The sequence below is a fragment of the Symphodus melops genome, assembly GCF_947650265.1.
Source record: "Symphodus melops genome assembly, chromosome: 3".
In the NCBI taxonomy this organism is placed as follows: Eukaryota; Metazoa; Chordata; class Actinopteri; order Labriformes; family Labridae; genus Symphodus; species Symphodus melops.
The window spans coordinates 7976027-8003237 of record NC_136693.1 but is presented as its reverse complement, the minus strand read 5'-3'; the positions used below and the strand labels follow the sequence as shown (position 1 = coordinate 8003237).

General features: G+C 41.7%; 2 protein-coding genes across 5 annotated transcripts; both read right to left on the bottom strand.

Moving 5' to 3' along the window:
• Window positions 1–361: 361 nt before the first annotated feature.
• On the bottom strand, window positions 362–17701 carry LOC306820780 (uncharacterized protein). Of its 4 annotated transcripts, XM_079338725.1 has the most exons (11): window positions 17373–17701; window positions 13284–13676; window positions 10968–11087; window positions 7794–7850; window positions 6002–6148; window positions 5679–5846; window positions 5208–5336; window positions 4529–4874; window positions 3330–4047; window positions 2656–2688; window positions 362–1872 (listed from the first exon to the last, which is right to left on the bottom strand). In XM_079338725.1, exons 1-10 carry the CDS (start codon window positions 17488–17490, stop codon window positions 2656–2658), a joined length of 2229 nt encoding a protein of 742 aa, XP_079194851.1. In that variant the 5' UTR covers window positions 17491–17701; the 3' UTR covers window positions 362–1872. The 4 variants fall into 4 exon arrangements, with proteins under 4 accessions (XP_079194851.1, XP_079194850.1, XP_079194853.1 ...); XM_079338724.1 differs by lacking the exon at window positions 2656–2688 and having other exon boundaries at window positions 17373–17699; XM_079338727.1 differs by lacking the exons at window positions 2656–2688; window positions 5208–5336 and having other exon boundaries at window positions 17373–17700.
• Window positions 17702–18775: 1074 nt separating this feature from the next.
• Window positions 18776–23395, bottom strand: LOC306820747 (cell surface A33 antigen-like). Its single transcript, XM_079338682.1, has 7 exons — window positions 23135–23395; window positions 22469–22632; window positions 22129–22345; window positions 21514–21678; window positions 20849–20965; window positions 20591–20717; window positions 18776–20102 (listed from the first exon to the last, which is right to left on the bottom strand). Exons 1-7 carry the CDS (start codon window positions 23172–23174, stop codon window positions 19667–19669), a joined length of 1266 nt encoding a protein of 421 aa, XP_079194808.1. The 5' UTR covers window positions 23175–23395; the 3' UTR covers window positions 18776–19666.
• Window positions 23396–27211: the final 3816 nt, after the last annotated feature.

Genomic DNA, 27211 nt, shown 5'->3' with positions numbered 1-27211 from the left:
GAAAGACCACTGCAATGCAGAAATATTTGTGGTTGAGCTGGCAGAGCTGATGTGTGAGTTTTGACGCAGCTGTGTGGATAAGACAGGCGGTCTGTGACTACAACAATGAACAAAGACATGAGTCATACTCTTTTACACATTGTCTCCTTTACAGAAAAGTAAAGAGTCATCTCCCAGTCTCTGAAACACACACACACACACACACTTACAGACACAAGCAACACACACTTAAGTCAGTACCACACAGCAGCTAACACTTGGAAGAAATCTCAACATTGACCTTCTTAAAGGCAACTTGGAGACAGGAAGAAGAAACAGACTTCATGGGGACGTTTGAGAATAACAAACATATCAAACTGAGTCAGGTAATATGAATGTATTAAAGAATGTGTGTAAGGGCAGGTGTCTTGTTATAACACAAGAAGTTGTTGGTTGTACAGATAAGACAAGGCTGGATTATTGTAATTAAATCAAATCAAAGACACTTGATCAGATGTTTACAGTAACACTGAAAAGCTGAAACATGATCATTTATCACACAATAGACATAAATAGATCACATTATTAAAACTCATTATGTAGCACAAAAAGGCAAGTGGCAGGGTAACACCCTAAAGGTTTACAAAAAAATATCTGTCAGGTGTTAGTCCCTTCTGAGGAAACATTTTTAAATAGAAGATCAACTCTGACATAAAGAGTGGGAAAAAACATATTGCTTCTTTTATAAGGATTTCACTTAGTTAATGCAAAAGGCTGCAAATAATGTGGGTGACGTAAAGTCAGGAGCCGTTCTGCACTACTCCTATGTGCTCTTGTTAGTGTTGACTGCAGCTTTCTGATACTCCATAGATGACATGAATTTGAATGGGCACACACAATGTGCCTCCTTTGTTATTATGTCCTAAGAAACCATTTTCATAAACTGTCATGATAATGATTACGTTCTACAGACTGCAAGGCTGCTTCAAGAGCTGTTAAAAGTAGTATGAAGTAGATGACACTGGACTTAACTTTACCCACCACAGCTGCATGCATCATGTTGCACTTCATTCACCTGAGTCTGTGTCCATTGAAAAAAAGAAGGAATAAAAGCAGAAGTTCAAATTGGACTGGCTTCTAAGTGGATGAAGAGAGTAGACTGCACTCTGAAAATGAAGGGGGCAGTCCTTTGATCTGTTGTTTAAAAAAAAGCTTAATGCAGCTCTACCATCCTTTTCCATGGTAACATCTTTTTGTCAACCCTCTACATAGATTTGAACTTTGTTGAAGTTGACCTCTACTTCCAGCTTAGCTCAACATTTAAAGGTCCTTTCAAAGCCGCCTGAGTTAGGTGTTTTAGTCACTAAACATGTTACTGAATGACGCATTGTGTCAAACAACTTGAGCTACAATATGTCCTTTACAATAATGGTGCTGTCATACACCTTCTTTTCTGTTTTAATGCAGATAGTGAATCCCAGCAGATGGAAATGAATGCACTCATTGTGCTGGAATCGTAAAGCGCGTCTCTCCGCTTCAGAGCCTTTTCTAAAGAGACGAGGGGAGATGGACAGTGTCCTGCTGAGAGGGACAGTCCAGGTCATACAACCGGCCAGCATTAGTTCAGAGTTAGGCCAGCTGAGAAATGTATGAGGCAGCCGGTGACAGAAACTGAATGTTGATGACTTCATCATTCAGTGACGTCACAGGCAGGAACTCCAGGAACAGTCTCCAAAGTATCCACAGAGTGTTCATTTCTTCATTCAGCTCTCCTCTTTTGTATCGTCTTTCATTGCCAACATACAGTCCATGGACTGAGTCAGCTTTGAGTTATAAGTCCTCGACCGTTTCAGTTAATCAGACGATGAGGGAGTCCCGGCTGAGGAGAGTGCTCTGATGAGAATAAAAAAGTACAAATGATCAAAACAACAACAGACAGTTTATAAAACAGATTAGAACACATCTTTTAGGGGGAAATGGGAGCCGAATAAATGTGCACACATTAGCCAAATGGGGTTATGATGGTGAAGTAGAACCTGGGACAAAATGTATTCAACTTATTGTTCAAAATGTTTGAAGATTTACATGAAGGCCTTTCACACATACATGAAACTCTAGAAAAACTCTGCGTGTGAAAGCAAACAGCCACATATTTTTCACATGGGCTTTACCTGCCAGCACCCTAGTATATTTCTCTGCAGCAAGTCAGAGTGAGCTGCTGTGAGAACGCAGCAGAATATTATCCGGAAAATTCCCTTTGAGCTAGTAGGTGAAGGTGGTGACATCCTGTCACTGGAGTCGGTGCATAGAGTGTCTGCACGCCAGCGCTACAATCTCCGTGCAGGTAATTCATGTGCTGCATTATGTTTTCTGATCACCAGTTATGTTGTTCTCCGCTCTTAAATTGATACAGTGATACCACTAAAGCATTGAGGAGGAGACTCAGGAGACCCCCCTGTCCTCCCTGTCTGAGGTAAGGTGCATACTGTATGTGAACAGCCAGGTCAGGAGAAAAGTCTTCCCGATGCTATCTCAATATTTTCACCAGTGTGAAAACAGTTTTATTATGCACACACGTTTTTGATGTTGAAAGCCTTTGACCCAGGTTTGTCAGGGGGGAGAAAACCAGTTATGATCGTTACTGAGGGTAGTTGTAAACAGAACAGAGGAATCTACCTAGCTTTCACTGTGGTAGCATCTGAACCTGACCTGTCAAAGGTACAACAACAACAACACTTACTGTCGGCCTGCAAAGCGTTTGGATACTGTCAGTTACAGTTTGTCAACCTCAGGCCTCAGACACTGTTCAGGGAGACTGCACTGTTCCCATTTTTAACTCGCGTTTGACACACATTGTGTTTTCTGTAATGCAGTTTGGAGCTCCGTCCAAGTGTGCCAGAATCCAACTCACATGATAACTTTAATCTCACAGTGCAGGACTCATGAGCATTTTTAGGCCCCAAAATGAGGTCAGAGGCCAGAAAAGGCTGAGAAACGTAACCACCAGTCAAACAGCATCAACACGTGCCTGCTGCACAAGGTCACATTTTTTTTTATAGGCAATAGGCCTACATCATGACATCTTACCAATCCGCTCAATCTGGTTTTGTTTGAGAAAAAGACCTTAAAGCATCACAGATCAAATTCTTTTGCGCCATCTTAACAAGAGCATTATTTTCTGTGTAATTTAGGATCATATTGGACAGATAACACAATACAAGGTGAGGTTAAGATCTAAATTCACTAAGCTTAGTTTTGCACTACACCTCTTCCTTTCACTGCATTAAGACGGTTGCTTCTTTGATTAGTATAATCAATTACAATAAACTTTAGGCTCAAATCGAACTCACCACTTTGCGGCTTTTGTCTCTGGGTTCCTCTCTGCGACTGGGCTGAGAGTGTGTAGGAGCGGGAGATGAGTGAGCGTTTGCATGGAGCTGCAGTGGAGATGGCCTGTCAGTTCTGCTTCGCTCAGTCTCTACATAAGAAGGAAGCGATTCTACCTCAGGTCTGTTACTAGGAGAGCGGCTGCAGTGACGATTGGATTCCCCGCTGCTCTTTTTGGAGCTGCCTTTCGAGGGCGTGTCTGAATCCTCACTCTTCCCCTGGCTGACCCCTCGCAGCTTCGACTTGCGCTCCAGCAGCTTGTTTAAGAAGGTGCTGTCGTAATCTCTCTCTTGAGAAGAACTTGATGGGGGACTGACTCTGGGAGGAGGTGGGGCAGGGCGCTCGCTGTCCCAAGTGCCTCGTCTCTTTTGAGGGGAAGAAAGCGGGCTTATAGTATGTCTGCTTTTCTTGTTTCGTTTGCTTTGACCTTCACGATCACTGTAGTCTTCGAGCTCATTTTCATCACTGTGATAATGTTGAGCGGGGCAGTCTCGGTAGGAAGGATATCGACTGAACTCCAGGAGCTCCATTTCGTATTTGTCCTTTTCTTCTTCTCTTTTCTCCGCCTCTCTAACTCTCTGCTTGTATGAGGCAGCAAACTCCTCCAGCTCATCCAGCGAGCCGGTTCGTCCTTCAGCGCGGTACGTCTTTCTATGCAGATGTTCTGATCGAGGGTTCCACCTGCAGATATAAAGACACGCCAGAGAGACAGCAAACAGTGAGCGGGGGTGAGACAGGAAAACAAAGACAATAACTGATCAACACATGTCATTGTGTTTAAGTGCAGGATATGAAATGGGGAAAGGTTGGCTTTCTCGAGTAAACTGATAGTTAGAACTTCATGATCTGTATGAGGGAAACTCAATGAGAGAAACTTTGTACCTAGAGCTAGCTATCCTCTGCAGAATGCTAACTGTTTGTGTTTCTAGACATAATTTTACCTAAGACAAAGATTTCACTCAAAATAATTCCAACCAAAGTCCAAATCAAACTAAAACTGACAAAAAGTACACCGAGGGTTGAAAACACTCTAAAGCGACAGTCTTCTTTCATATTTCAAAAGAAAACTGATTCGAGGTCCGAGGTAGAAAAGGACACTAAACTGCTGCCTCACACACATTGTTACTTTAGAGCATGTACATGGATAAATGAGGTTCTGTACCTTTTGTGGGTCTCGTCCTCACTGTGACTCTTCTGCCGTTGATTTCGGACAGTTCTGTGCGACTGCGAGGATGGCGGAGGTTCGTCACTGTATCGGCGTGGAGGAAGAGGCTCGTCCTTGCAGCGGCGCTGCTCTGAGTCAGGGTTGTCATGATACCGTCGAGGCGACGGGGGATCATCCCGGTAGCGTTGGGGCTCTGGGCTGCGGTTGTCACGGTATCGTTGTGGTTCAGGCTCAGGGTCGCGGTCAGGGATGGCGGGCAGAGCTTTTTGCTGGACGTTTCGATACGTTTGGCGGAAGCTGTTGTCTCCCTCATGGAGGGAACTCAGCTCAGACAGGTTACAGGCTGAATGAAGGAGAGGTCGGATGATTACAGAAGTACACAAACAGATAATCCCTCTTTAAGGAAGCACAGAAACAAGCATAAAGAAGACAGGGAAGAAGAAGGAAGAAATTACTAAACAAGTAAAAGATGTGAAACATATGCTTACAGGTAAGTAGGCATGCAAACCTGCTGGTACTACAGGAATTTCAGTATGCAGAATGTCCGAGCAGAGAGGCGTACCAAGGCAGGGTCAATAGAATCAAAAGCCAAAGATACACGTCGTGCAGCAGGGGGAGATTAAAGATTGCAACATGCTCTAGTAGGTCCTGACAGGCGCAGGTTTCTGAGGCTTACACTGGTGGCTGATGGATCTGGCAGGGTTGAAGTGAGCCAGTTGTTTCTCTACATACTGAAGCACCCTGAGGGAGTCCTGATCCTGAGGTGTAGCCACGCGGTAGGGAACCCCTACAGCATGCATCGGCACTGCAGATACACACCTGACTCATCAACATGAAGAACTTTGGTTTGTCTTATTAATGTGCAGGGGGACAGAGGACTATACCCTTGTTTTTGCTTGTTTTCAATTGAATGTATCACTACAGTTTCTTGTCAAAATTGGTGAAATAAGCACTCGCACAGAAGCAAATAAAAGCAGCATTACTCAAATAAAATGACTCTTTCAGATTTCAAACCCAACAAATGCAGCAAGTAAGTGTTTCCAAATTTCACAATAAACTTTTGTGGTTCACTTTTACTCTCAGAGAAAGAAAAAAAAATCCCATTTGGTTAATCATGCTACTTCTAAAATCAAAAAAGAGACCTCACCTGCTGTGAGTAGGCTGCCATCCGAAGGGGTGACAGAAGACATCTTGTCCACCAGAGATGGGGGGGCAATGGGAACCATGGTTGGGACACCCGTGACAAAATATGGAGGGTATGTAGGTGACTGAGGGATGGAGGTGCCAGTCTTTATACCCTTGCCTGCCTCATATACTATCAAAGCAAAAAAACAACAACACTCAAACAATGCCCGTCTCTTTGCACCTTTTTGCATGTGCGTGCATGTGTGTGTGTGTGTGTGTGTGTGTGTGTGTGTGTGTGTGTGTGTGTGTGTGTGTGTGTGCGTGTGTGTGTGTGTTTGTACTCACAGTGTCGAGGGCAGCAGCATGTGTCGGGGCAGCACCAGCAGCTGACGTAGCAGCAGCAGGAGTGAGGACAGCACTGACACCAACAAACCCCAACCAGCAGCAGGAATAAGAGACTGCCCAGTGCTACCGCAGTAACAAACACCCACTCTGTTAGAACACACAGCACAAAGTTATGGATGTAAATAATCATCCGTGCACATTTCAATGCAATTCAAATTTGATTAAGACACTCTAGGTCCACATTAAAAAAAAACATGATGATCCATACAACAAAAAGTATACAAAATGGAATTTTCAGGCATGGCAGTAAGACAGACTGATCACTGAAATCAAGTCATGCTTGGGTTGGAAATGACTTATTGCTCTATAAAGTTTTACATTCATTCACACTCCAGTCCAAACACTACTTTATAAGAAATGAAATCCATGCATCACTAAACCCAGAACCATTATGATTACCATCAATCACATATCTTTAGCAGGAAGGAGCTCATGTAGCTTCAAGTGAAGATGAGGAGACAACGATCTTTAATCAAGCTCAAAGGAGACGAGATTAAGATTCTATCTAAAAGAAGTAATTGGAAAGTTATCCTGTAAGCCACATGATCATTTTCTGTTAACATGATGTATTTTCTGTTTCGAAGGGAACAAACAGGAAAAAATCCCCCATTTATTGAGTACCACTTCTAGAGACGAGGCTGAGTTTACTTTGACAGGACTGTCAACAAGTCAGAGTGAAGGCCATCTTTACGGATACATGCGTTACAACAAAAATGAAAAAATGATTTTACTCAAAGTGCCGGAGCGATAGAGAAAGAAGAACAGATACGTCACTTGTATCTGTGTGTGGGGACAAAGGAAAGGAAAGGAAAGGAAAGGAGAGGAGAGGGCAGATAGGGAAATGTTTAACAATGTAAAACCAAGGACAACATTTTCTTTCTCTCTCCACACACACACACACACACACCCACACACACACACACACACACACACCCACAGGAAATCTGATTTTGCTGCAGGAAGGAAAGGGACAGTTTACTTTGGTCTGTAAAATACTAAAAGTTTGGCTGTGACAACAAATTAGCTTGTAATGTGATCTCATCTGTAACTGTTATCTCACTGACTCTCTCCCACACACACACACACACACACACACACACACACACACACACACACATCAGGAGAGTAGCTGTCACTGTACATTCAGACATTTCAGAGCACCCTGGGGGTTGAGTAAAGAGATAAGCTGAGTGAGACTTCTTCAACACATTTGTATGATTCAGAGTATTACAGGAATTTGACTTGACATATAGAAAGCTCCTTCCCTCTTAATCAACGCTTTTTGTGTCCAAATGATGAGGGATGAACTTCTAACCACAGTCATAAATAGCTATAATGACAATGATTGCTGTTTTCCAGCACAAGGATCTCATCTTAGGAGGAGTGACAGCCTGCTCCGGTCTGGACCGGCCTTTTAACCAGTGCTGAAGACAAGTCTGGCAAGGCGCATTCATCCTTATCTACTTAGACCAGGTAGAAAAGGTGAGACAGTATCAAAGTGGGAGCTGTTAGACATTAGCATGTGAACACACAATAAACATGGTGGATCAAGCCTAATAGTTTGAATAAGTTTCATGTGTTGAAGCTTGTCCTAAAATGTCCAAAATGGTTCAAATAAACCTGTTAAAAGACAACCACCATCTAAATGGTTCCTTAACACATTGTTAGAGCGGTTAGTAGGGTTAATATGAAGAGAAGGAACCAGGTGAGGGGGAATACATTATGCCCCTACCTGGCATAATCTTCAAATCAAAGTCTGGCAGGAGATCTTCAGGCATCCAAGAAAAACCTGGAGAGAGACAGAGCAGGAGGAGAGCAGAGGAGAGGGAAAGGTGTTGATATAAATGATTGATCCCAACTATTCTGTAGCAGCATGCATGAAGAGAAAGAGGAAGACAAAAACTGAGGGAGATGGAGAAAGAAAAGAGACAGAGATGACTAAAAGAAGGGAGCCGACAGGTCACCAGCAGCATGCATCACAAGGCTTTGTTGCCATGTTCCAGAAAGCCTCGTACTGATGTTTTGATTTCTGAAAAGCTGAGAGGTAATCTTTCTGGTGAAGAGACTGACTGGAACATGAATCATCCTCATGAAAAGAACATGAGGAGCTGTGAGTAATGTTACATGCAAAGCTGCAAACAAATCACGGCTGGGAGTGTTCCTCACGTCCAGAGGCAGAAACACGCGGTCACAGAGACACACGGTGTGCACTGCCCAACAGTATTACTTAGTCTCTGTTCCTGTTGTGTGGTCAGTAGAGAGACAGAGACGCTTCTCCGTCATGAGGACAAACCTTTCTTTAGTCATTCTGACAATCATATGGAAACATGCTCCTGCTGTTTTTAGATTAGATTGTGAAATAAAGTAGAGATATTTAAGAAAGAAAGGAATGTCTTAATACAAAATGACACGCTATGGATTTACAGGTGGCAGTGTGCGCGACTATTTCTTGATGGGAAGCAGGATGCCATGGATTTACAGTACGTGTGTGTTGCTGGTTTCCTTGACGACGTCACGCATGGTTTATTTTTCAATGTGTGAAACTATTCCGTTAGCTACACTTCTGCTGAGTATTTGGCAGTACGGAGACATTTCAGAATGACGGGATAAATCATTGTCAAATGTTGACATGTAAAATAACTCGGTTGAAATCATTAGTGGTTGTAATGTTACCAGTAGTCATATTTTTTATTGTTAATTGAATCATTTAAGAAGTTTGGTGTCTTTAAGAAATGTGAAAAGATCTTCAATAACGTTCTCCCACGAGCTCTGTGTTCAGGGGTTGGCAATGCGGTTTTTCAGGTATGGTGGAGAAACGACTTCGTGGCAGTGTTTGTTGTGTATATATGATAAGTAGTTGCAGTTGGTTTAGGTCTTTTCATGTTGTTTGGGAAAGTAAATAACTTCCTCTGAATCAAACTCAAAAGTATATTTCAATGAAACACTGAAAGAACAGAAATACCTAAAGTGCAAAAAAAACCAGCAGCAGATGTTTTTTTTTTGTCCTGGTATCTTTCTGGTGTTATGACTTTTTCTTTCCTTTGTCCTTCTTATAACACATCTTTAATGTGCTCCACACAAGGCCGGCGGTGCGTTTTTTTTTTTTTTTTGGGGGGGGGGGTGCACGTGTGTCATGTGAGCGCCTGGTGATACAGCCAGTAGGTGAATGTGACATGAGCAGATGCCAGTGTTTGACTGTGGATACAGTGTCATTAATTTTAAAGGGGGGGGGGGGGGGGTGTATGAGGACCAAGCACTACAGAACCAGAGAGCAGGAATCTCTGTCTGACTCTGACAGGTTGCACATACCTCATCGCGTACTTTTCTGGTGTGCTAAATTTGTCTTGCTGGTAAAAAAAAAAAAAGCACAAAAAAACAAAGCTTGTGGAGAAAGAGGTAAATAACCACATTATAGAGCTAATGCATTTGCACACTAAAGCCCCCACTCTTGTCCCACTCAGTTTCTTCTGTCTCGGTCCTGTTCAAGCTGTTGAAGGCAGCACACTTGTTGAGTTCTCCTTCTTCATAATTTTCCTGCAGGCTGGTGATTCTCCAAGGCGGCCTTTCAGATACTTGGGATTTAAATATACTGCTGCTGTAGAGATGGATGTCGAGGAAAGGTAAGCCTCCGATGACATCAAAACACATACTGATCCTGGGGCGCCAGTGGCCTAGTGGTTAGTTGGCATGCCCTATGTACAGAGGCTACTGTCCAGAGGCTCCTTTCACTATGTCATTCCTCTCTCTCTCGCCCCAATATTCAACTCTATCCACTGACCTGTCTCTCCAATAAAAACACAAAAAGCCCTAAAATAGATATTTTAAAATAACATGCAGATGCTAGAATATACTGTTTGATACAATAGCACATTATTATGGCTTACTTTTTTCCAATATGAGGCCTCTGAAGTGGAGCTGTGACTGTCAGCTACTAAAATTCAAACCGAGTGAAACAAAAAAGGGCTTTCCGTTGAGTAGCCTCTCCTCAAAATCACTGGTCCAAGTCAGTCGAGTGTCTCACATGGTGTCACCCTCCACATCATTAAACCTTTTCTGTATTCTTTGCTGTGAAAAGACAAAAGACCCCCTGAGCCATTCATGGAGGCCCCAACTGTTGTTATGGAAACACTACAAGAGCCTCACATTAGCTACAACCAGCCCGGGAAATACAACATGCTGGCACTGGGCCGGATTTCTCTCCTGTTGTGTTGAACACTGCAAGGCCCGCTTAGACTAACCCATCCAGCCTGATCCAATCTGTACAATCTGATGATAAGGAAGCTGCTCTCACTGTTTACCAGATTCAGAATGTGCTTGAAGCTTTGTGAACTGTACAAGCCTGTTGTCCCATCCTCCTGTGTGTACTTTTAGGTGTGCGTGTGTCTTTTTGCACACACATTCGTCTCTGAGTGCCAGCCGAACAAAAGTTCAGCCGCAGAGTGAACTAGAGTACGAAGAGCCACACAGGCTCTCTGCTGTTGTTATGGTTACATCTGTGACTGAATGCAGACAAATACACCGATAATGTAAAGATACAACACATTACACTTGACAACATGGGACACACAGACTTGAAACCCACACACACACAAACACACACACACACACACACACACACACACACAGACTTACCATTAAATAGCTTTTTTAGGGTAAGAACTTCCCCTGGTCCAGAGGTGAAAAAAGTGTGGTGTGATTTTTTTTTTTTTTAAAGCGATGCATTCGAAACTTTTTGACAAACTTGTGAGCTGTGTGAACCTTAATGGTTGTCGTTGAGACAGAACAACTATTTGAAGGGATTTGAGTAACAAAATGTCCTACAGAGCTTCTCAGGAAAAAAGTGTTTCCTTATTACAACAACAAAGCCCTTTACAAAAGGCACAGTGGGAAAGTAGAGCAAGCTTACCGAGAACCAGCAGCTCCACAGACGCTTCGTTGTGTCCCTCTAAGTCATCAGAAATCACCACTTTACAGATGTAAACCCCGCTGTCGCCCCACTGGACCTCTCCGATGCGAAGGTCGGCCTCTGCATGACAAATAAAGGTTTGAGAGGTTACGGTGAGAAACAGCTAAAGCTAAAGAACACTTGATACGTTGTGTTGCTGTTTATGTGTTCATTTTGACTGGCCTGGAAATATTCGATTCATCATTGTCGCACTTTCAGTTTCTGAGTTTTCTCTCATAATCTGGTACGGTAAAAATGGTTTTAAAGGAAGGAAGAATTAAAAGTTTTTAAATACATTTCTTTGCATCAGATTGGTTCATTTTTGGTGTCTGGAGAGTTTTGACTATTACTTTCTGAGTGTTCCTGGGCCACTGAGTACAACGCTTGGGGCCAGTGATGTAATGAAAAGAGACTCAAATGTAACTTTAAGGTCAGGTGTCTAGCAGGTGTTGAGGTTACGGATCATTCTCTGCCTGTCAGGTTCTTTGGACACATGAACTACAAAAAAACTCCATTTCATTAGTTTTTACTGTTTTCTAATTTTAGAAACAAAGTTCTGACATGATTTCCAAATATAGTCTGAACCCAACAATACTGCTCCATTTACTCCATGGTACGCTGGTCAGACATGTAAAATACAGCAGACAGGAAATGGGTTGTATAATTCACTTCCTTTTCCTGTGAGCCGAGCGAGGGGGAGGAGAGAGACTGGCTGACCAGAGAGCACAACTCTGTCTCCACTTGACCAAAACAGATCATCCACTTATTCAGCATAGCATTGTTTAATGGAGTTTTTGTTCTCTTTTTTCTAATTACTTGCCCAGAAAAAAGGTTTCTCCTTATATTTGTACTGTACAATACAAGTAAGTCAGATGACTGCCGACTTTAAAATGAAGGGGAAAGGAGGGGCTTTAATCCGTGTTATCCTTGTGATTTACAGTGCACCCCCTGCCCAGTGCATGCTGGGACAGACTCCAGCCTCCCGCCGACCCTGAATGGGATTACATGGGTGTGGATGACTGGGCTTCTCTACAGGCAACAAAGTAAAAGTTTCCACTTGTTTGTCCCTTTGCTGCTCTGACCTGTTTGGGAAAAGATAAAAAGAAAAAGTGACACTGAGAGAAACGTTTGTGCGGGACGCAGAGAGATCCAGAGAGTCCTAAAAGAAAAGCCAAGACATTGAAGTACATGAGAGGGAAGGAGTTAGAGGTCAGGATGAATGAGGGGACAGCGTGAAAACCCCGTCTTTTGTCTGTGTTCCTCGCTGCTGAAGAGAAGGTTGATTCTTCAGCAAGAGTTAGAGCTCCATAAATCTGAGGCCAGCAAACAAGGCTCCCTCTCTGTCCTCATCCAGCACACACACAACTCCACAACTATGCACAGTGGGTGTCCCTCAGATTATCCTTAAATCACATGAAGGTCCAGAAAGTAAGAAAATATCAAACTAAGGACTGCTTAATTATCATGATTACTTTGGGCTAATCATCATAATGTGACGATGTACTCGTCACTTGTTAAGGTAAGGATTCCTTCAGGGTTCGTTGTAGACGTGGCGTCGAGGGAGAAGAAGTAGCAGAAGCAGTTTCAGGTAAATAAAACGAGTTGGCAGTGCGCTCTACAGGCACTGAGGAGAGAGAGAGAGAGAGAGAGAGAAGTGATGGAATTATAGTTCCAGACACTGACGTTTGATTTATCCCTACAAATACTTTTGGATGTTGATATTTTAGAAAAGACTGGCTGTCAAACAACATCATGAGCAGCGGATGTTCAAGTTCCAGTTGGTGCATCAGAATCAATCATGGGAAGGAAGAGGCCTTTGGAACATCCCTGGTGCTAACACCATGTAACTGTGACAGTACGATGACAGCATGTGGTGTTCCATGTCACAGTCTGAATTCTCTAGCTAGATCTGAATGGGTCATTCCTTTTGAGGAAACTACCCAGCATACTATGAATCCTACTTAAAGTACATGCCTTGACCCATTCAGGATTTTTTTCTTCTTCTTTCATTTATTCACTTTGTTTCTTCTTCTCACGCCGATGTGTAGAAGATCTGGAGTTGTATCACGTGATCGTCCTGAGAGGTGAACTTTCAGAAAAGCCTTTTACTGTCCACAACGTGTGCAGACAGACTTTGGGTTGGGCTAATGCTCAGATTCATCACGTCTTATCATTGTATGACAAAAAAAATGTGTGCATCAAGTCCATGTGAAGCTTTTCTTTTTGCTTTATGTCCATGTTCAGTTGTGAGTTTGACTAAACAGAAGCGGATCTTACTGTTGATGATGGAGATGTCTCTGTTCTTGTAATACTCTGACAGCGTGATGGAGGAGCCCGAGATGGAGGCCACAGTCCGGACCGTCCGGCTGCTGTCAGCACAGTCCAGGTAGCTTGCCGTCATCGGAGTCTCGTACCCTCCAGCAACTCCGCCTGTTCCCCCTGTCAGCCCCCCTCCTCCTCCTCCCAGACCTCCACCCAGACTGTCTGGGAAACTGAAGGAATCCCGCGTGCGGTCTCGACAGTACGACTTGTAGACCCACTGCACCACGGGGGTCTGCGTGGACACACTGTTGTAGTGACACGGCAGAACCACCGACTGGAACAGCACGGCATACCTCTTCTCGTCTCTCACGAACACGTTAACCCCCGAACAACCAGGAGGGAGGACACCTGAGGGAGGAAGGGGAGATAATGAAGGGGGATCAGTGAAGCGGGACCTGAGGAAAGAATCATTACCCTCACTGTGTTTGTAGATCAAGGCGTTGACCTTTGTTCGACTTCAGGGATTAATATGGACATCAAGATGAATTGTGAGGTGGTTAAAAATCAATTCAAAGGTGAGAAGGTTCGAAATCAAATTGATACTCTGAAACATGAATCGCAGTAATATCTTGAGCGCCAGCAGATGTAGAGCAGAGGCCAATGGTTGTAAGGAGCAGCTGTTATTTTTGCTTCCCAAGATAGAAAATAAAAGAAGATAACAGGCGAGTGTGCAAGCACTGCAACAAGACAGCAGAGTACTTGACAAATAGCACAAACAACATGATGCACACACAATGTGCGTCGTCTGACCCTGAGCTGAGTGAAACGTGACATCCGTCGTGAACAATGAGGGATTAGTGGGATGGAGACCAGCAAAAGTCTGAGTTGGACGGAAGGGTCTTAAACGGGTAGGGGGGGGAATGAATGAGAGGTGAGAGGGAGCGTGTTTGTGTTCTTGAAGCAAGAGGAAGTCAGAAACAGGAGGTTTGGCTGCTCAACAGTCGCAGCAGCAGCAGCACTGATCCTTGCAATAGTTCATGGAGACCTTTGAGGTGTTGTAAATGCTTTTGGCCTTCAGTGGAGGATATTGATTTAACCATCACACCACGCTGCTGGGGAACAACGATCCCCTTTTCTCACTTTTTTTTTTGTTAATAAGCTAATCAATAATTTCGTTTACAAGATGTCAAAACAGATGGAAAATGTCATTTCAATTTCCAAGGGCCAAAAATGTCTAAAATGAGAGCCATGAATAACAAAACAAAAAGCAGCGAACCCTGCTCTTCAAATGTTTGACACTGACTGAAACGATCATCCAAATAGTTCTATCACTGACCAATCAACAGCACTGATAATAAAGGTCCATTACTGCTCTAGACCGAGTGTAAGGAGAGAAAACGTTGAACAAACACGTGACAGATCTGCCAACCAAAGTAGGTTTAGGTAATAACAGGGAATGTGTAATGAGAGGGATCGAAGGATTACTACAGCAGACAGAAACACAGTGATTCAGATGCTGGCTTTAATTGTCAGCAGACACCTGCTTCAGTTTGCTCGCCCTAAAAATATCTGACAAATCACTTTTCATTACAACACGAAAAGCCAAAGTGAGTGAAAATCACAGATCTTTGACTCAGTAAAGAAGAAAGATTGATTAGAATAAAGTATGTTTCCATTAGCTGAATAAAAAGATTCATCTTGCATTTTGGCAAAATAAGCATTAAAAACCCTGCTGTGCTGAGACTGTTTGAAATGCTTCCGCTCGTTGATGTCTGACTGCGAGCTGAGTTTGACCTGCAGTTGTTTTGGAGCCTCTGAAGCTGCACGACTCTGGGTCACACGATGACCAGGAGCTCGAGCTCAGCAGTTCAACAGCAACACACCATGAGAGAAACACACACGCCCATTCAAACACACACACACACACACACACACACACACACACCCCGAAACATCTGTGTGCGCAGCTGTATGTGTGTGTTCCTCAGACTGAGCAGTGGGAGGTGCAACTGATCTGGATGAGGTAAGGGATGACAGGCGGTTGTTTCACTAAATGCAGACCAGACCTGTTGAAAGAGTCTCGTCCTCTTTCTGTTACCAGCAGCAAATCTGAACAAACACCTTCCCCTGGTTTCTGAGAACTGCTCGAATCCAAAATACAAATCAACTTCAGCCAGCACTGCCCATTTATACTTGAGTCTTTATCTGATTTGTTGTTAACAGACTTTCATACTGACTTAAATTAACACTGACAACAAACACAGATTAAAACTAGTGCTAAAACTATTCAGTTGTGAGGTGAGATCGTAGATGTGACATCGTATGACCTCTTACAGTAGTTCATTACATTACATTTCAATATCAAGTGGCTTTTAGCTTCTCAGATGTCAGGATTTAGATTTAACCATCGTCTCTTGCTCCGACATAACAGAGACATTTTGAAAGATGTCATATTCACTGTAAGACATTTCTGTGTTTTTCGACACGGTTTTGAAATTTCAATAATACTTAATACTGTATCGTTATTTGTGTTTATTTGTATCAAACATCATGAAAACAGTCATAACTGTGTGTCTCTCTCTCTCTCTGCTACAAACTTCCTGCTGACCTGAGGTCTGTCACTACTTCCTTTACGTTAAAGCAAAACTGAAAACCTATCTATTCTCCCAAGCATACGAACAGTTCCTTTTTGTATGCAAGTGTGTATGATCTCTTGTGTGGTTACTGATATTTGCTTTGATATGATTTCTGTGTCTGATTCATGAAACTGTTATTTGTTGAATGCTCATGTTGTGTTTTTAACCTTGAGTTTACCTTTAATAGAATGGTCTTTATAAATAAACATTGCTATTGCTCTATACGTTGCAGCCCTTCAGAAAGAGAGTAAAAGCAAAGCTTAACAACCATTAAACACTTCAGACAAAATGTACAGAAATACAATTAAACATTTAATTGCAGCCAAACGCAAGGACCGACATGTTTTAAGGTGTCAGAACTTAATTGGGCAACTTTGTGGTAGATTTTTGTTCACATATACATTGCTCTTTTGTCTTGTTTGTTTGACTGCTTACTGTAATGATGCTATTCTCGGGGTGTCGATAGCCTGTGACATCGAACCAATAGTTTAGTGCACACGCCCCATGTTTGGAGGATGTTGTCATCCAACCTGTGGCTCACTTCCCAGTCATTCCCTGGTTGCTCAATCTGTCCACTGTCCTCTCTAAAACTAAGGCCCCAACATAAACCTTGAAAAAAATGATGCTATTCAGTATGTATTGAAAGCCTAGTTTTGGTTTGAGAAAAAAAAAAAGTTAATCTTAAATTGAGCATCATTTAAGAAAAACACACGTTTAAAGTCAGAGGAAAATAGCTGACTCAAACATAATTTCCTCAGAGGGAGCATAACACCCGAGCTTCCAGGAACTGGAGGTGGGTCTTCCTGGGATCACAGGCTGGAGCAATCCATGCTTTATTAGTTTTCTAAAGAAACCATCTCCAGTGGACAAAATGAAAGCAGAAGAAAGGAGGAGGCCGGGATATTAGGTTGTAATACTGAACTGAGCAGCCTGTCTGACACTGATTTGAGTAGCCTGTTTGACTAAAATGAAATAAAGAGAACCATTCATGAATGGTCAAATGATTAATTATTGAAGGACTCATTGAAGTTTTAACCTTGAATTTCAGGTTAAATTAATTATGTATTGAACATATTTTTGCACGGCTGCACATAAATTTGTAAATCATCCTAAATACTTCATAAACGCAACAGTTTTCACATTTGAGATATTTTAATTATAACAGAAACAGGCTCTACTCGGCTGTAATCTAGTAACTCTGACCTCCTGATCCACAAAGCTTTCAGCCACATCATTTACACTTGACTTAAGAACAGTAGACTGAAGCATCCAGAACAAAAGAAACCAAGCAGAAACCAAGTTACTTTTCAAACATAATTGTCTTTAAGCAGCAGAGGAATCTATCACACAGCAAATTATCTAAATGAAAGAAGTAAACGGAGACAGATTCAAACCTGAGTTTAACAACCTGTTATAACCAACAGTTAACACGGAGCGGTCTTGTTTCTCTTCGGTCATCATATCTTACCTGTCAGAAAAACGATAAAAATCCAACACTTTGGAAAAATAAACATATTCCAAATCCTGCAGCAAAATTTCATCAAACTTGTGAGACAAACGTCGTCTTCTTTTCTCTTCCGTCTCATCCCTCCGCGGTGTTTTGTGCTCCCTCAGGACTCACTGGCAAAAAGTAACGGGACAGGACAACTCGGATCGGAAGGACCAGCGTCAAGCTCATCAAAATAAGCATTTACACATCCGCAATCAGTTAAAAAAAATAAAAGCTCACTTTCTTTAACCAAAACAAAGTTATGAGACTTCAGTAATACAAACCTCACGTAGGCCTACAAGCTACTGTTAAAGGTATATTTTTATCAGTGAGTAGAGAGAGAAAGCCTGAGTAGCCTAGGCCTCAGTGTAAGTTAGGAGAAGATAAAAACAAACAATAATGGGACAATACTGCATGTCAAGTAGCTGATATCGGTTACGGAAATGCTGTTAAAATTATTGAAAATGAGTGCCTTTTCAATGTTGTTCCAGTTCCTAGAATCACGAGTTGTGACTACATCAAATAGAAGAAACTACAAATGGAAAAGCTAGCACTTTGGTAACATGGCTTACCAATAAGTTAAAAGACTTGGTTTATTACACACGAACATGTGACCGAATAAATTAAAAGTAGACCTATATGCTTTACACGTCAAACATAATATATATAACTAAAACAAAGCTTAGACCATATGCCTACTTCAAGGAAGACATGCTTGTGTGAGGTAGTCTATGTAAGAATGTAAGACACATTACAACTCAAATGAAATTATTTCTTTGTTTTTGTTGCATGCTTTATAGGCTATGTTTTTTTTATGTTTAGTAGTTACATTGTTTCGTTATCACAGAACACGTTTGAGGCTGATTTTTTTTCTCCATTTTATTTTGATGCCAATACCACTCCATATCCGGTACTAGGTTTTTGTTGTTGTTCGACATCATTCAGCAGAGTGGGGGGCGCCAGAAACAATGGACGGTGGTGGTGATTGTGTGCGCGCGCGCGCGCGTGTAAGTGTGTGTGTGTGTGTGTGTGTGTGGATGGGGGGGGGAGGAGGGGGGGGAGTTTAAATGTATCTAATCTTGCCTTCCCACAACTATGATATAACTATGTACAGTGTACCATCACCAATAGTAAGAATACAAAAAAACAACAATCAACTAATAAAACTAAACTGAAAAATAATTTGATATTTGCTAATACTCCCCAGTGATTACCCTGCCTCATCTCAGTATTTTATTTCAGAATCATTACGAGCAAGCAATAATGTGATGAACAGCTGACTTCAGTTTTTTTTATTATATTTAATAGGTTTTATATTAACAGCACATTTCATGTAGTCAAAGGACATCTTAAAAGTGACTCCACAACAGAAGATTAACAAACCCAAATGTAAAATGGGCAAAACTGTTGAGATAATATAATGGCATATGTACATTTTCATGAATTTAATGTGATTCTCTCTGTAAAATACTTAAATCTAAGAAAAACAACATTAAGCTAACATGGATACAGGCTTTACTATGGCTAATCAACATTAAGACTAAATACAATACTTTTTATTTGCAATAAAAACAAACCCTGAAACATCTTTACTGACATTATCAATCCCAAAAAACCACAAGAAATTCTAGGTCGAATGAGAATCACACACCCAAAGCAGTGAATTAAAAAGAACTGTAGCTTTCTAAATAAGGTTATACTGTAAAAGATATTCATATAAACAAAATTAATTCTATACAGTTGAGCTAAAAACAATGAAACCCTTATCTGAAGCATCAATCTAACAAACTAAAGCAGAAGCCACCTCATATTAAGACACACAGACATACAGTAAGGCCTTGCTGTCTTAAGTAACAATTCCAGCATATTCATTTTTCAAACTGAAAAATAGAAAATTTTAAATCACAGATCTTCAAAAACCTTTTGCTGGTAGTTTTTTCCTATCTTGGGTATTTTTGAAATGTTTTTCCGGTACCCTTTATTTGCATGAATGGCCACCACTCAATCCCTGTTAAAAAAGGATCAGGTTTCCTGCACTTCCTTGACTAATCTACCAAAAACCTTGAGACTCTCAAAATTATTCCAAAGTAAAACTTATAATGACAGCTGACAACTTAAAAGAAGTGTTGTGGTGTTCAAGCCAATTATTCACTTTTGCCACTTTTTGTTTGATGTTATTGGCTGGAATTGAACAAAAGTCAATTCAGCATATTCACACACAGCAGTAATTTTTCTCAGACATCTCTCACAGGACGGACAGCGGTGGTGCAGGTTTAGTCATCGTAGTCTCTCCTGGGTTTGTTAGAGGGGGGTGGCACAGGTGGTCTTTCACGATCCCGATCATCATAGGGCTCATCAGTGCGGTCATCTTCATATTGACGATCTCTACGATCATAATCATCGTGGCGGCGTTCGTCATCATAGCGCTCATGGCGATCACTGTACTTGTCACGGCGGTCAGAGTAGTCGCTGCGGCGATCGTCATAGTCACTGCGGCGATCGTCATAGTCACTGCGAGGATCATCATAGCTGCTGCGGCGATCGTCATAATCTCTGCGGCTGTCGTAGTTGCGCTCACTCCGTTCTTCATAGCGGTCAGGGCTCCTCACACTGGAGTCCTCATAACGTTGTGGGTCCTCTTGACCATCGGCACGGCGACTCTCGCCATTTCCAGCCGGCTCTTTGTCGCTGTACTCTTCCTTACGAACTCTGAAAAGTAATCAAATAGAGATTATTAACAGTGGTTTCACAGTGTTTGGTTTTTGGCGGAATAGGCACGGAACAACTTTTCCACCATGTTACCTGGTGTTGTAGAGATAGATTTTTAAACGATGAGGTACTAAATTTGGAAAAGTGGTAACAGGTGTGGCCTGTTGGAAGCTGAAATACTTTTTGCCAGCTGATAGACACCTGTGATACCTCAACAGTATTCCAGGTATTCTTCTCAACAAAATGAGATTTGAACATTTTTTAGGGCTTAGCTGAATAAAAGCAGACACCTACAGGCTTTGCCAAACTGTTTAAAAATGGAACAATCCTTTCTTGAGTGCATGCTTTTGTGAGCCTGAATATTGTGCCCTTAGTTTGAAAGCATCGACTCTATAAAGACAACAAAGGCTTTCCTTCTTTCTCCATTTACTTCACAGCTCCAACATGTTTTGCTTTAGACAGAGTGAGTGTGTCTACAAAATATTTACCCCATGGCGTATTCCTCCTCCTCCTTCTTCTTTCGACAGCAGCAGCAATAGATGATGATTATGAGTGCAATTAACGCAGCCACGACCCCACCAATGATTCCTGCAGTGGAGCCGATGTTCATGGAAGCTGCAGATGAAAATGTTGTATATTAATACTTATTTTTGCAAAGATTATTCATCACGAAAAATTACTTCTGGATTGCTTATGAAAGGACTTCAATGATAAAACATTTCGAAGAATTTCAGGGTCTATCTCACGTGGCATGACTGCGACGCTGATGTTGCAGGAAGCCGACCGGATCTTGTTTCTCGAGGTGCAGATGTAGAATCCTGATGTGTCTTTGGAGATATTATACAGAGACAGGATGCCTCCCTCTGAAAGACAAAGAGACAGTCACATACAATCACTAATGTCATGATTCTGTAGTTTTGTGGACACAACACTATAGGGACTCCATTTCTTTTGTAGATGTTGGTATTAAATTGCTTTAACAGCACAAGAGTTGACAAGTTTTCCTCATCTTTGGATGCAATTGTTCATCCTGAAACTATACAATCCAATGTTTCTGTCTGCACAGACTGTACAGAGCACAAGCAGCCATAATCGTTGTCAAATTTTAGCTGATGGGAACAAATAGATGATTCAAAGAAGATGTAATAGAAGATGTCAGTTGATGACAAATCACAATAAAAACAGTTCTACAACGCATTTTGTCCACAAGAGAGCACGGAGGACAGTAAAATGTCCAACACAGTAAATGTCTTGGTAACATTTCTTAAATTAAAACATGTATTAAATACAGGTACATTAAGAACTATCAAATATTTGCTTTAAAAACCTGGTTTTAACCTGGTTCTACAGAAATAAATAGCAATGAGACATTTATGTGCTGACAGCAAGATTCTGTTTCACTTGAACTTACTGTCAGTGGATTTGGGGGCAGCAAGGCGAGGGATGTTCGAGACGTCTCGACTTTCCCACTTGTAGGTGGGTGGCGGGGAGCCTTCCTCTGACACACACGTCAAGTTGATGTTCTGTCCGTACTCTGTGTTTCCCTGGATCTTACAGATGGGCTTAGAGGGAGCCACTAGGCAAAAAAAATCATAATAATTCAACTTTATTTAAATAGCACTTTAAACACAGCACTGTTGATTCAAAGTGCTGAACAGCACAAATAGAGGTAACACAAAGCCTAAAAAGAAAGTAACTGATGAAAGAAAAGAAAATACATACAAAACATCGATAATTTTATTTTTAACTGCAACAAAGGTGCCATTTGTCTTTGAAAATGACAATAAATCATTGCTGATGTCATTCAGCCTGTCTTTTCAGCTGTCTTCTTTTGATGAACTATGACCCCAATGTTGTGTTTTATTTTTAAACACATTGCAGTAAACATGTTGCTCCACAGCTTACATTTGAAAACATCGAAATGTTGATCATGATTCCTTCAAGCAGAGACATCATACAACTCAACTCATTTGACCCACTTATGGGAACAACGCAAAACATTTCTATAACAAAGTTTCAGTATTACCTAGAACCACCAAACGTGCCGTGTCAGCCGGTTTGCCCTCATCATCCCCGGGGATCTGGACACGACACTCAAACACCTTGTTGTCCTGCAATGTGATTCCACTCAGTTTCAGGTTGGCCTTTCCCTTTGCAACATCCACATCGAGGGACACTCGGCCTTCGTAAATCGCTTTGATGTCAGTTATGGCACCAGCAGAGTAATAGGTGAGGATAAGGAGCTGTGCGACAATGACAGCATGTTAGAAAAGTCAAAGAGAAAGAAGGCAAAGTTATCCTGTCAAAATATTAAATGATAGAATAAAGCATTTACAATACACACAATCACATAGCAGCAGCCTGACCTCTTTCGCATTAGCTTGAGTCCCTTCCACAGACCAGGAGATAACCACCAGTTTGTTGGTGCTTTTGGTGGTAAAGCTGCAGGGCAGTGTGATGTTGTCACCCCTTGCATGCTCATAGATCTCGTCTGGGATGTTCACTTGGAGGGCATCAACAGCTGACAACACTGAACGATTGTAAAGCAAACAAATATGTATTGGTTTTTACTGTTTGTGACATAGCGAGACATTTTCAGATGATTTTTATTTAAGACATTTTTTTTCAGGTAAACATCAAAACCATAGACACAGACATTAACATCCGTTTTGTTTTAGTGTTTAATTGATTATCTTATTAGCCACAAAGAAATCATATTTAATTTGGAGGAAGCCCCAGTCTCTCGTAGTCTTTATTCTGGCTGCGCCTATATTTGAAAAGGGGAACAGTTGAAATAAACATAGGCCTACAAAAGGCTAAAAATAGATTCGATTATAACTAAAAGTGTGACTGTTTGTTAAGAAAGAAATAAGAAGATAAATGAAAAAAAAACAAAAAAACAATGAGACGGGTCTCCTGCTTAAACAGGCTTTGGGCCTGTTGAGTTACCAGAGGCGCTCAAACAGGTGTGGCAGGTCGGTAAGGCGCAAAGTATAGAAACCTTATTTCACAGAGGAACAGCCCATACTCACTCAGAAACAGCACACTCAAGCAAGGAATCCACTTCTCCATTTCCACGAGTTTATTTTCTTGAACTATCCGTCAGTGATTTTGCTCGGTGGAGTTGTTTTGTCTTAAATAAAACAAAGATCCATAGCAGCCCAGTTCACACTTGCATCGAAACCTGTCAAGTGTCCCTGGGAGTGATGCGCCTGATGGGTGCGCCGCCACGCCTCTGGGTGACTGACAGCGCTCTCAGCAAATCAATGAAGCTCCTGCTGTACAGGTAACATTCTCAAACCGCCCACCTGACGAGTTTTGGCTTGTCTTCTGATCCCATTTACCTGACTTCCCATGGATACTCCGTTCCTGAATGAGACAGGGGTTATTATGACTACAGAAGAAAACAGCGGTCTCAGTGAAGTTTGTTAAATCTAACTAAAGACACAATCAACAGACATTTAGCACGACATCTTGTTGTAATTTCTGACATCAACGCAACGTAAAATAAAGAGTGATTTTGTATTTTGTTTTGTTTGTTAAATAATCTATGTTGCAAGACAAAGAATGACAGACAAGGGGCGTTGAGGATCGACAAAACCAAGAGTCTTAGTGTGTGGGTGGTGCAGCTAAAAACTGACTGTGTGCTGTTGTTGGAAAGAGAGACGCATTAACTCCTGTCAGACTGGTTTGACGAGAACTTGGCAAATCACCTGGGGGTGCACGCACTAACGAACACGCAACCACAAGGAGAAACCGTGTCTATTTCATGGCCATTTTGTGTAAATCGTAGTCTTCCATCAAGAGCATTTGCGTGGCTTCACAGAACTACAAAATGCTAAAACAAGTTGGTTAAGTAATTTCAGCCTTGAAAACGTCGTGACTAGTACTTCCTGTGTGAAACTCGATGATAAGCCTAAAATAAGCTACTACCCCTGTATGCAGCGGTGACATATTTAATATGGGTTATATTTTTTAGGTTAAATCCTTATAGTGAAGCTAATTTAACTCCAAGGATCATAGTTGAATTATCAAATAAAGATTGTGATCAGGGATTTGACAACACATTAAGCTACTGTAATCAAATTCTGATCAGTAAGCCTATAAAAATACAAACAATATTGACTGATTCAAAGAGCAGGCAAGTTAAATCTAACACAATAATGCCACAGAAAGATTACTGAAGTAAAAAAAAAAAATCCTGTCATTTCGTTAGGCCTATTTACATGTGGTGCTTCTTTCTGAGAGTGCAATTGTTTGTTAACCCTAGACTAACATCATATTGCATGAGTGCAACTCCCAAAGAAGCTCCATTTGTTTATGAATTATGATTAAGCTATATTTTGTTTGTTTAATCACTAACTCAGTTAATACTAAAATGGGATCACAGTTATGACAGGGGGGCAAAACAAGGCTTAATAAAAACAATGTCCAGTGTTTGTCACTGCCAGCAAAGCACAGGGAATTTTATGTGAGGACTTTCAGGTAAACACAATACTGGAAAAAAGATACACAAGAGATGTGAAAGGTTACTCTTTATAAATCGGCTTAGTAGTTTGTGTCAGTTTGTTGCCATGCACACCTAAGTGTTCATTCAGAAATAACATTTTTGTGACCTACTTACTACTGCATGAAAGCAGGAGAAACAAAAATTAGTATAGCCACAGCTAAGGTTTGAATAATATATACTCAACAAAAATATAAACGCAACACTTTTGTTTTTGCTCCCATTTGTCATGAGATGGACTCAAAGATCTAAAATTCATTCCAGATACACAATATTACCATTTCTCTCAAACATTGTTCATAAATCTGTCTAAATGTGTGATAGTGAGCACTTTTGCTTTGCTGAGACAATCCATCCCACCTCACAGGTGTGCCACATCAAGATGCTCATCAGACACCATGATTAGTGCACAGGTGTACCTTATACTGCCCACAATAAAAGGCCACTCTGAAATGTGCAGTTTTGTCTCACAGCAAAATGCCACAGATGGCGCAAGCATTGAGGGAGCGTGCAATTGGCATGCTGACAGCAGGAATGTCAACCAGATCTGTTGCTCGGGCATTGAATGTTCATTTCTCCACCATAAGCCGTCTCCAAAGGCGTTTCAGAGAATATGGCAGTACATCCAACCGGCCTCACAACCGCAGACCACGTGTAACCACACCAGCCCAGGACCTCCACATCCAGCAGGTTCACCTCCAAGATCGTCTGAGACCAGCTACTCAGACAGCTGCTGAAACAATTGGTTTGCATAACCAAAGAATTTCTGCACAAACTGTCAGAAACCGTCTCAGGGAAGCTCAACTGCATGCTCGTCGTCCTCATCGGGGTCTTAACCTGACTCCAGATCGTCGCCGTAACAGACTTGAGTGGGCAAATGCTCACATTCGATGGCGTCTGGCACGTTGGAGAGGTGTTCTCTTCACGGATGAATCTCGGTTTACATTGTTCAGGGCAGATGGCAGACAGCGTGTGTGGCGTCGTGTGGGTGAGCGCTTTGCTGATGTCAATGTTGTGGATCGAGTGGCCCATGGTGGTGGTGGGGTTATGGTATGGGCAGGCATCTGTTATGGACGAAGAACACAGGTGCATTTTATTGATGGCATTTTGAATGCACAGAGATACCGTGATGAGATCCTGAGGCCCATTGTTGTGCCATACATCCATGAACATCACCTCATGTTTCAGCAAGATAATGCACGGCCCCATGTTGCAAGGATCTGTACACAATTCTTGGAAGCTGAAAATGTCCCAGTTCTTGCATGGCCAGCATACTCACCGGACATGTCACCCATTGAGCATGTTTGGGATGTGCTTGACCGGCGTATACGACAGCGCGTACCAGTTCCCACTAATATCCAGCAACTTCGCACAGCCATTGAAGAGGAGTGGACCAACATTCCACAGGCCACAATTGACAATCTGATAAACTCTATGCGAAGAAGATGTGTTGCACTGCATGAGGCAAATGGTGGTCACACCAGATACTGACTGGTTCTGAGTCCCCAGACCCTCAATAAAGCAAAAACTGCACATTTCAGGGTGGCCTTTTATTGTGGACAGTCTAAGGTACACCTATGCACTAATCATGGTGTCTGATGAGCATCTTGATGTGGCACACCTGTGAGGTGGGATGGATTGTCTCAGCAAAGCAAAAGTGCTCACTATCACACATTTAGACAGATTTATGAACAATGTTTGAGAGAAATGGTAATATTGTGTATCTGGAATGAATTTTAGATCTTTGAGTCCATCTCATGACAAATGGGAGCAAAAACAAAAGTGTTGCGTTTATATTTTTGTTGAGTGTAGTTATAGTTGAAAATTGACATTTGTGCATGAACTGCTGTACTCTGTGCAAGTCCAAACAACAGCTTCACTGTGGCATTTAGCAGCATAATGTCCCACATCCCACAGGAAGGCAACTGCAACGGAAGATCATTTTGTTACCTCTTCTTTTGTTAGTGATTTTTTGTTTTCTACATCCAAACACCCTGACAGACAAATCTATCCATTTACAGGTCTATAATTATGAGCATGTAATGAGTCTGATATTTTTAGTTCTTCAAAAATCCTACAACCATTGTATCTCATCCTCCTGGCAGTCCTGTCTTGTCATAATAATAATAATACATTGTATTTATGCTTGTTGAATCTGGACCCCAGGAGCTCCTTTATTTTTTTATCATGTAATTTGCCTTGCAGTTCTTGACAAACCAAACATAAACGGATTAAAGGTGTTCTTTCTCTGCAGCATATTACACCCTGCTGAATTACCAGACGGTACTTTTGTGTTTGTATTGTGATGCCTGTGAAGAAACATGTCATTGCATCACCTAAGAGTACTTCATGGATCAATTTGCTTTCTTGAGTGCCTTGCTGAAAGCCTATAAGCCATTTCTCATCCCTGCTACCTGTGAATTTCCATTACCCTGAGGCAGTTGAAGGTCCATAGAGTTATCATTTTCTGCAAGAATCCCTGGGTATAGTAATAAAAAACCCAGAGCCACCAGAAAATCAGGTACATTGGACCAATCAGTCAATGAAAACACATTTCCCTTGACTGACTCTCTCATGACTTCATCTAAACCACTTTTGGGCA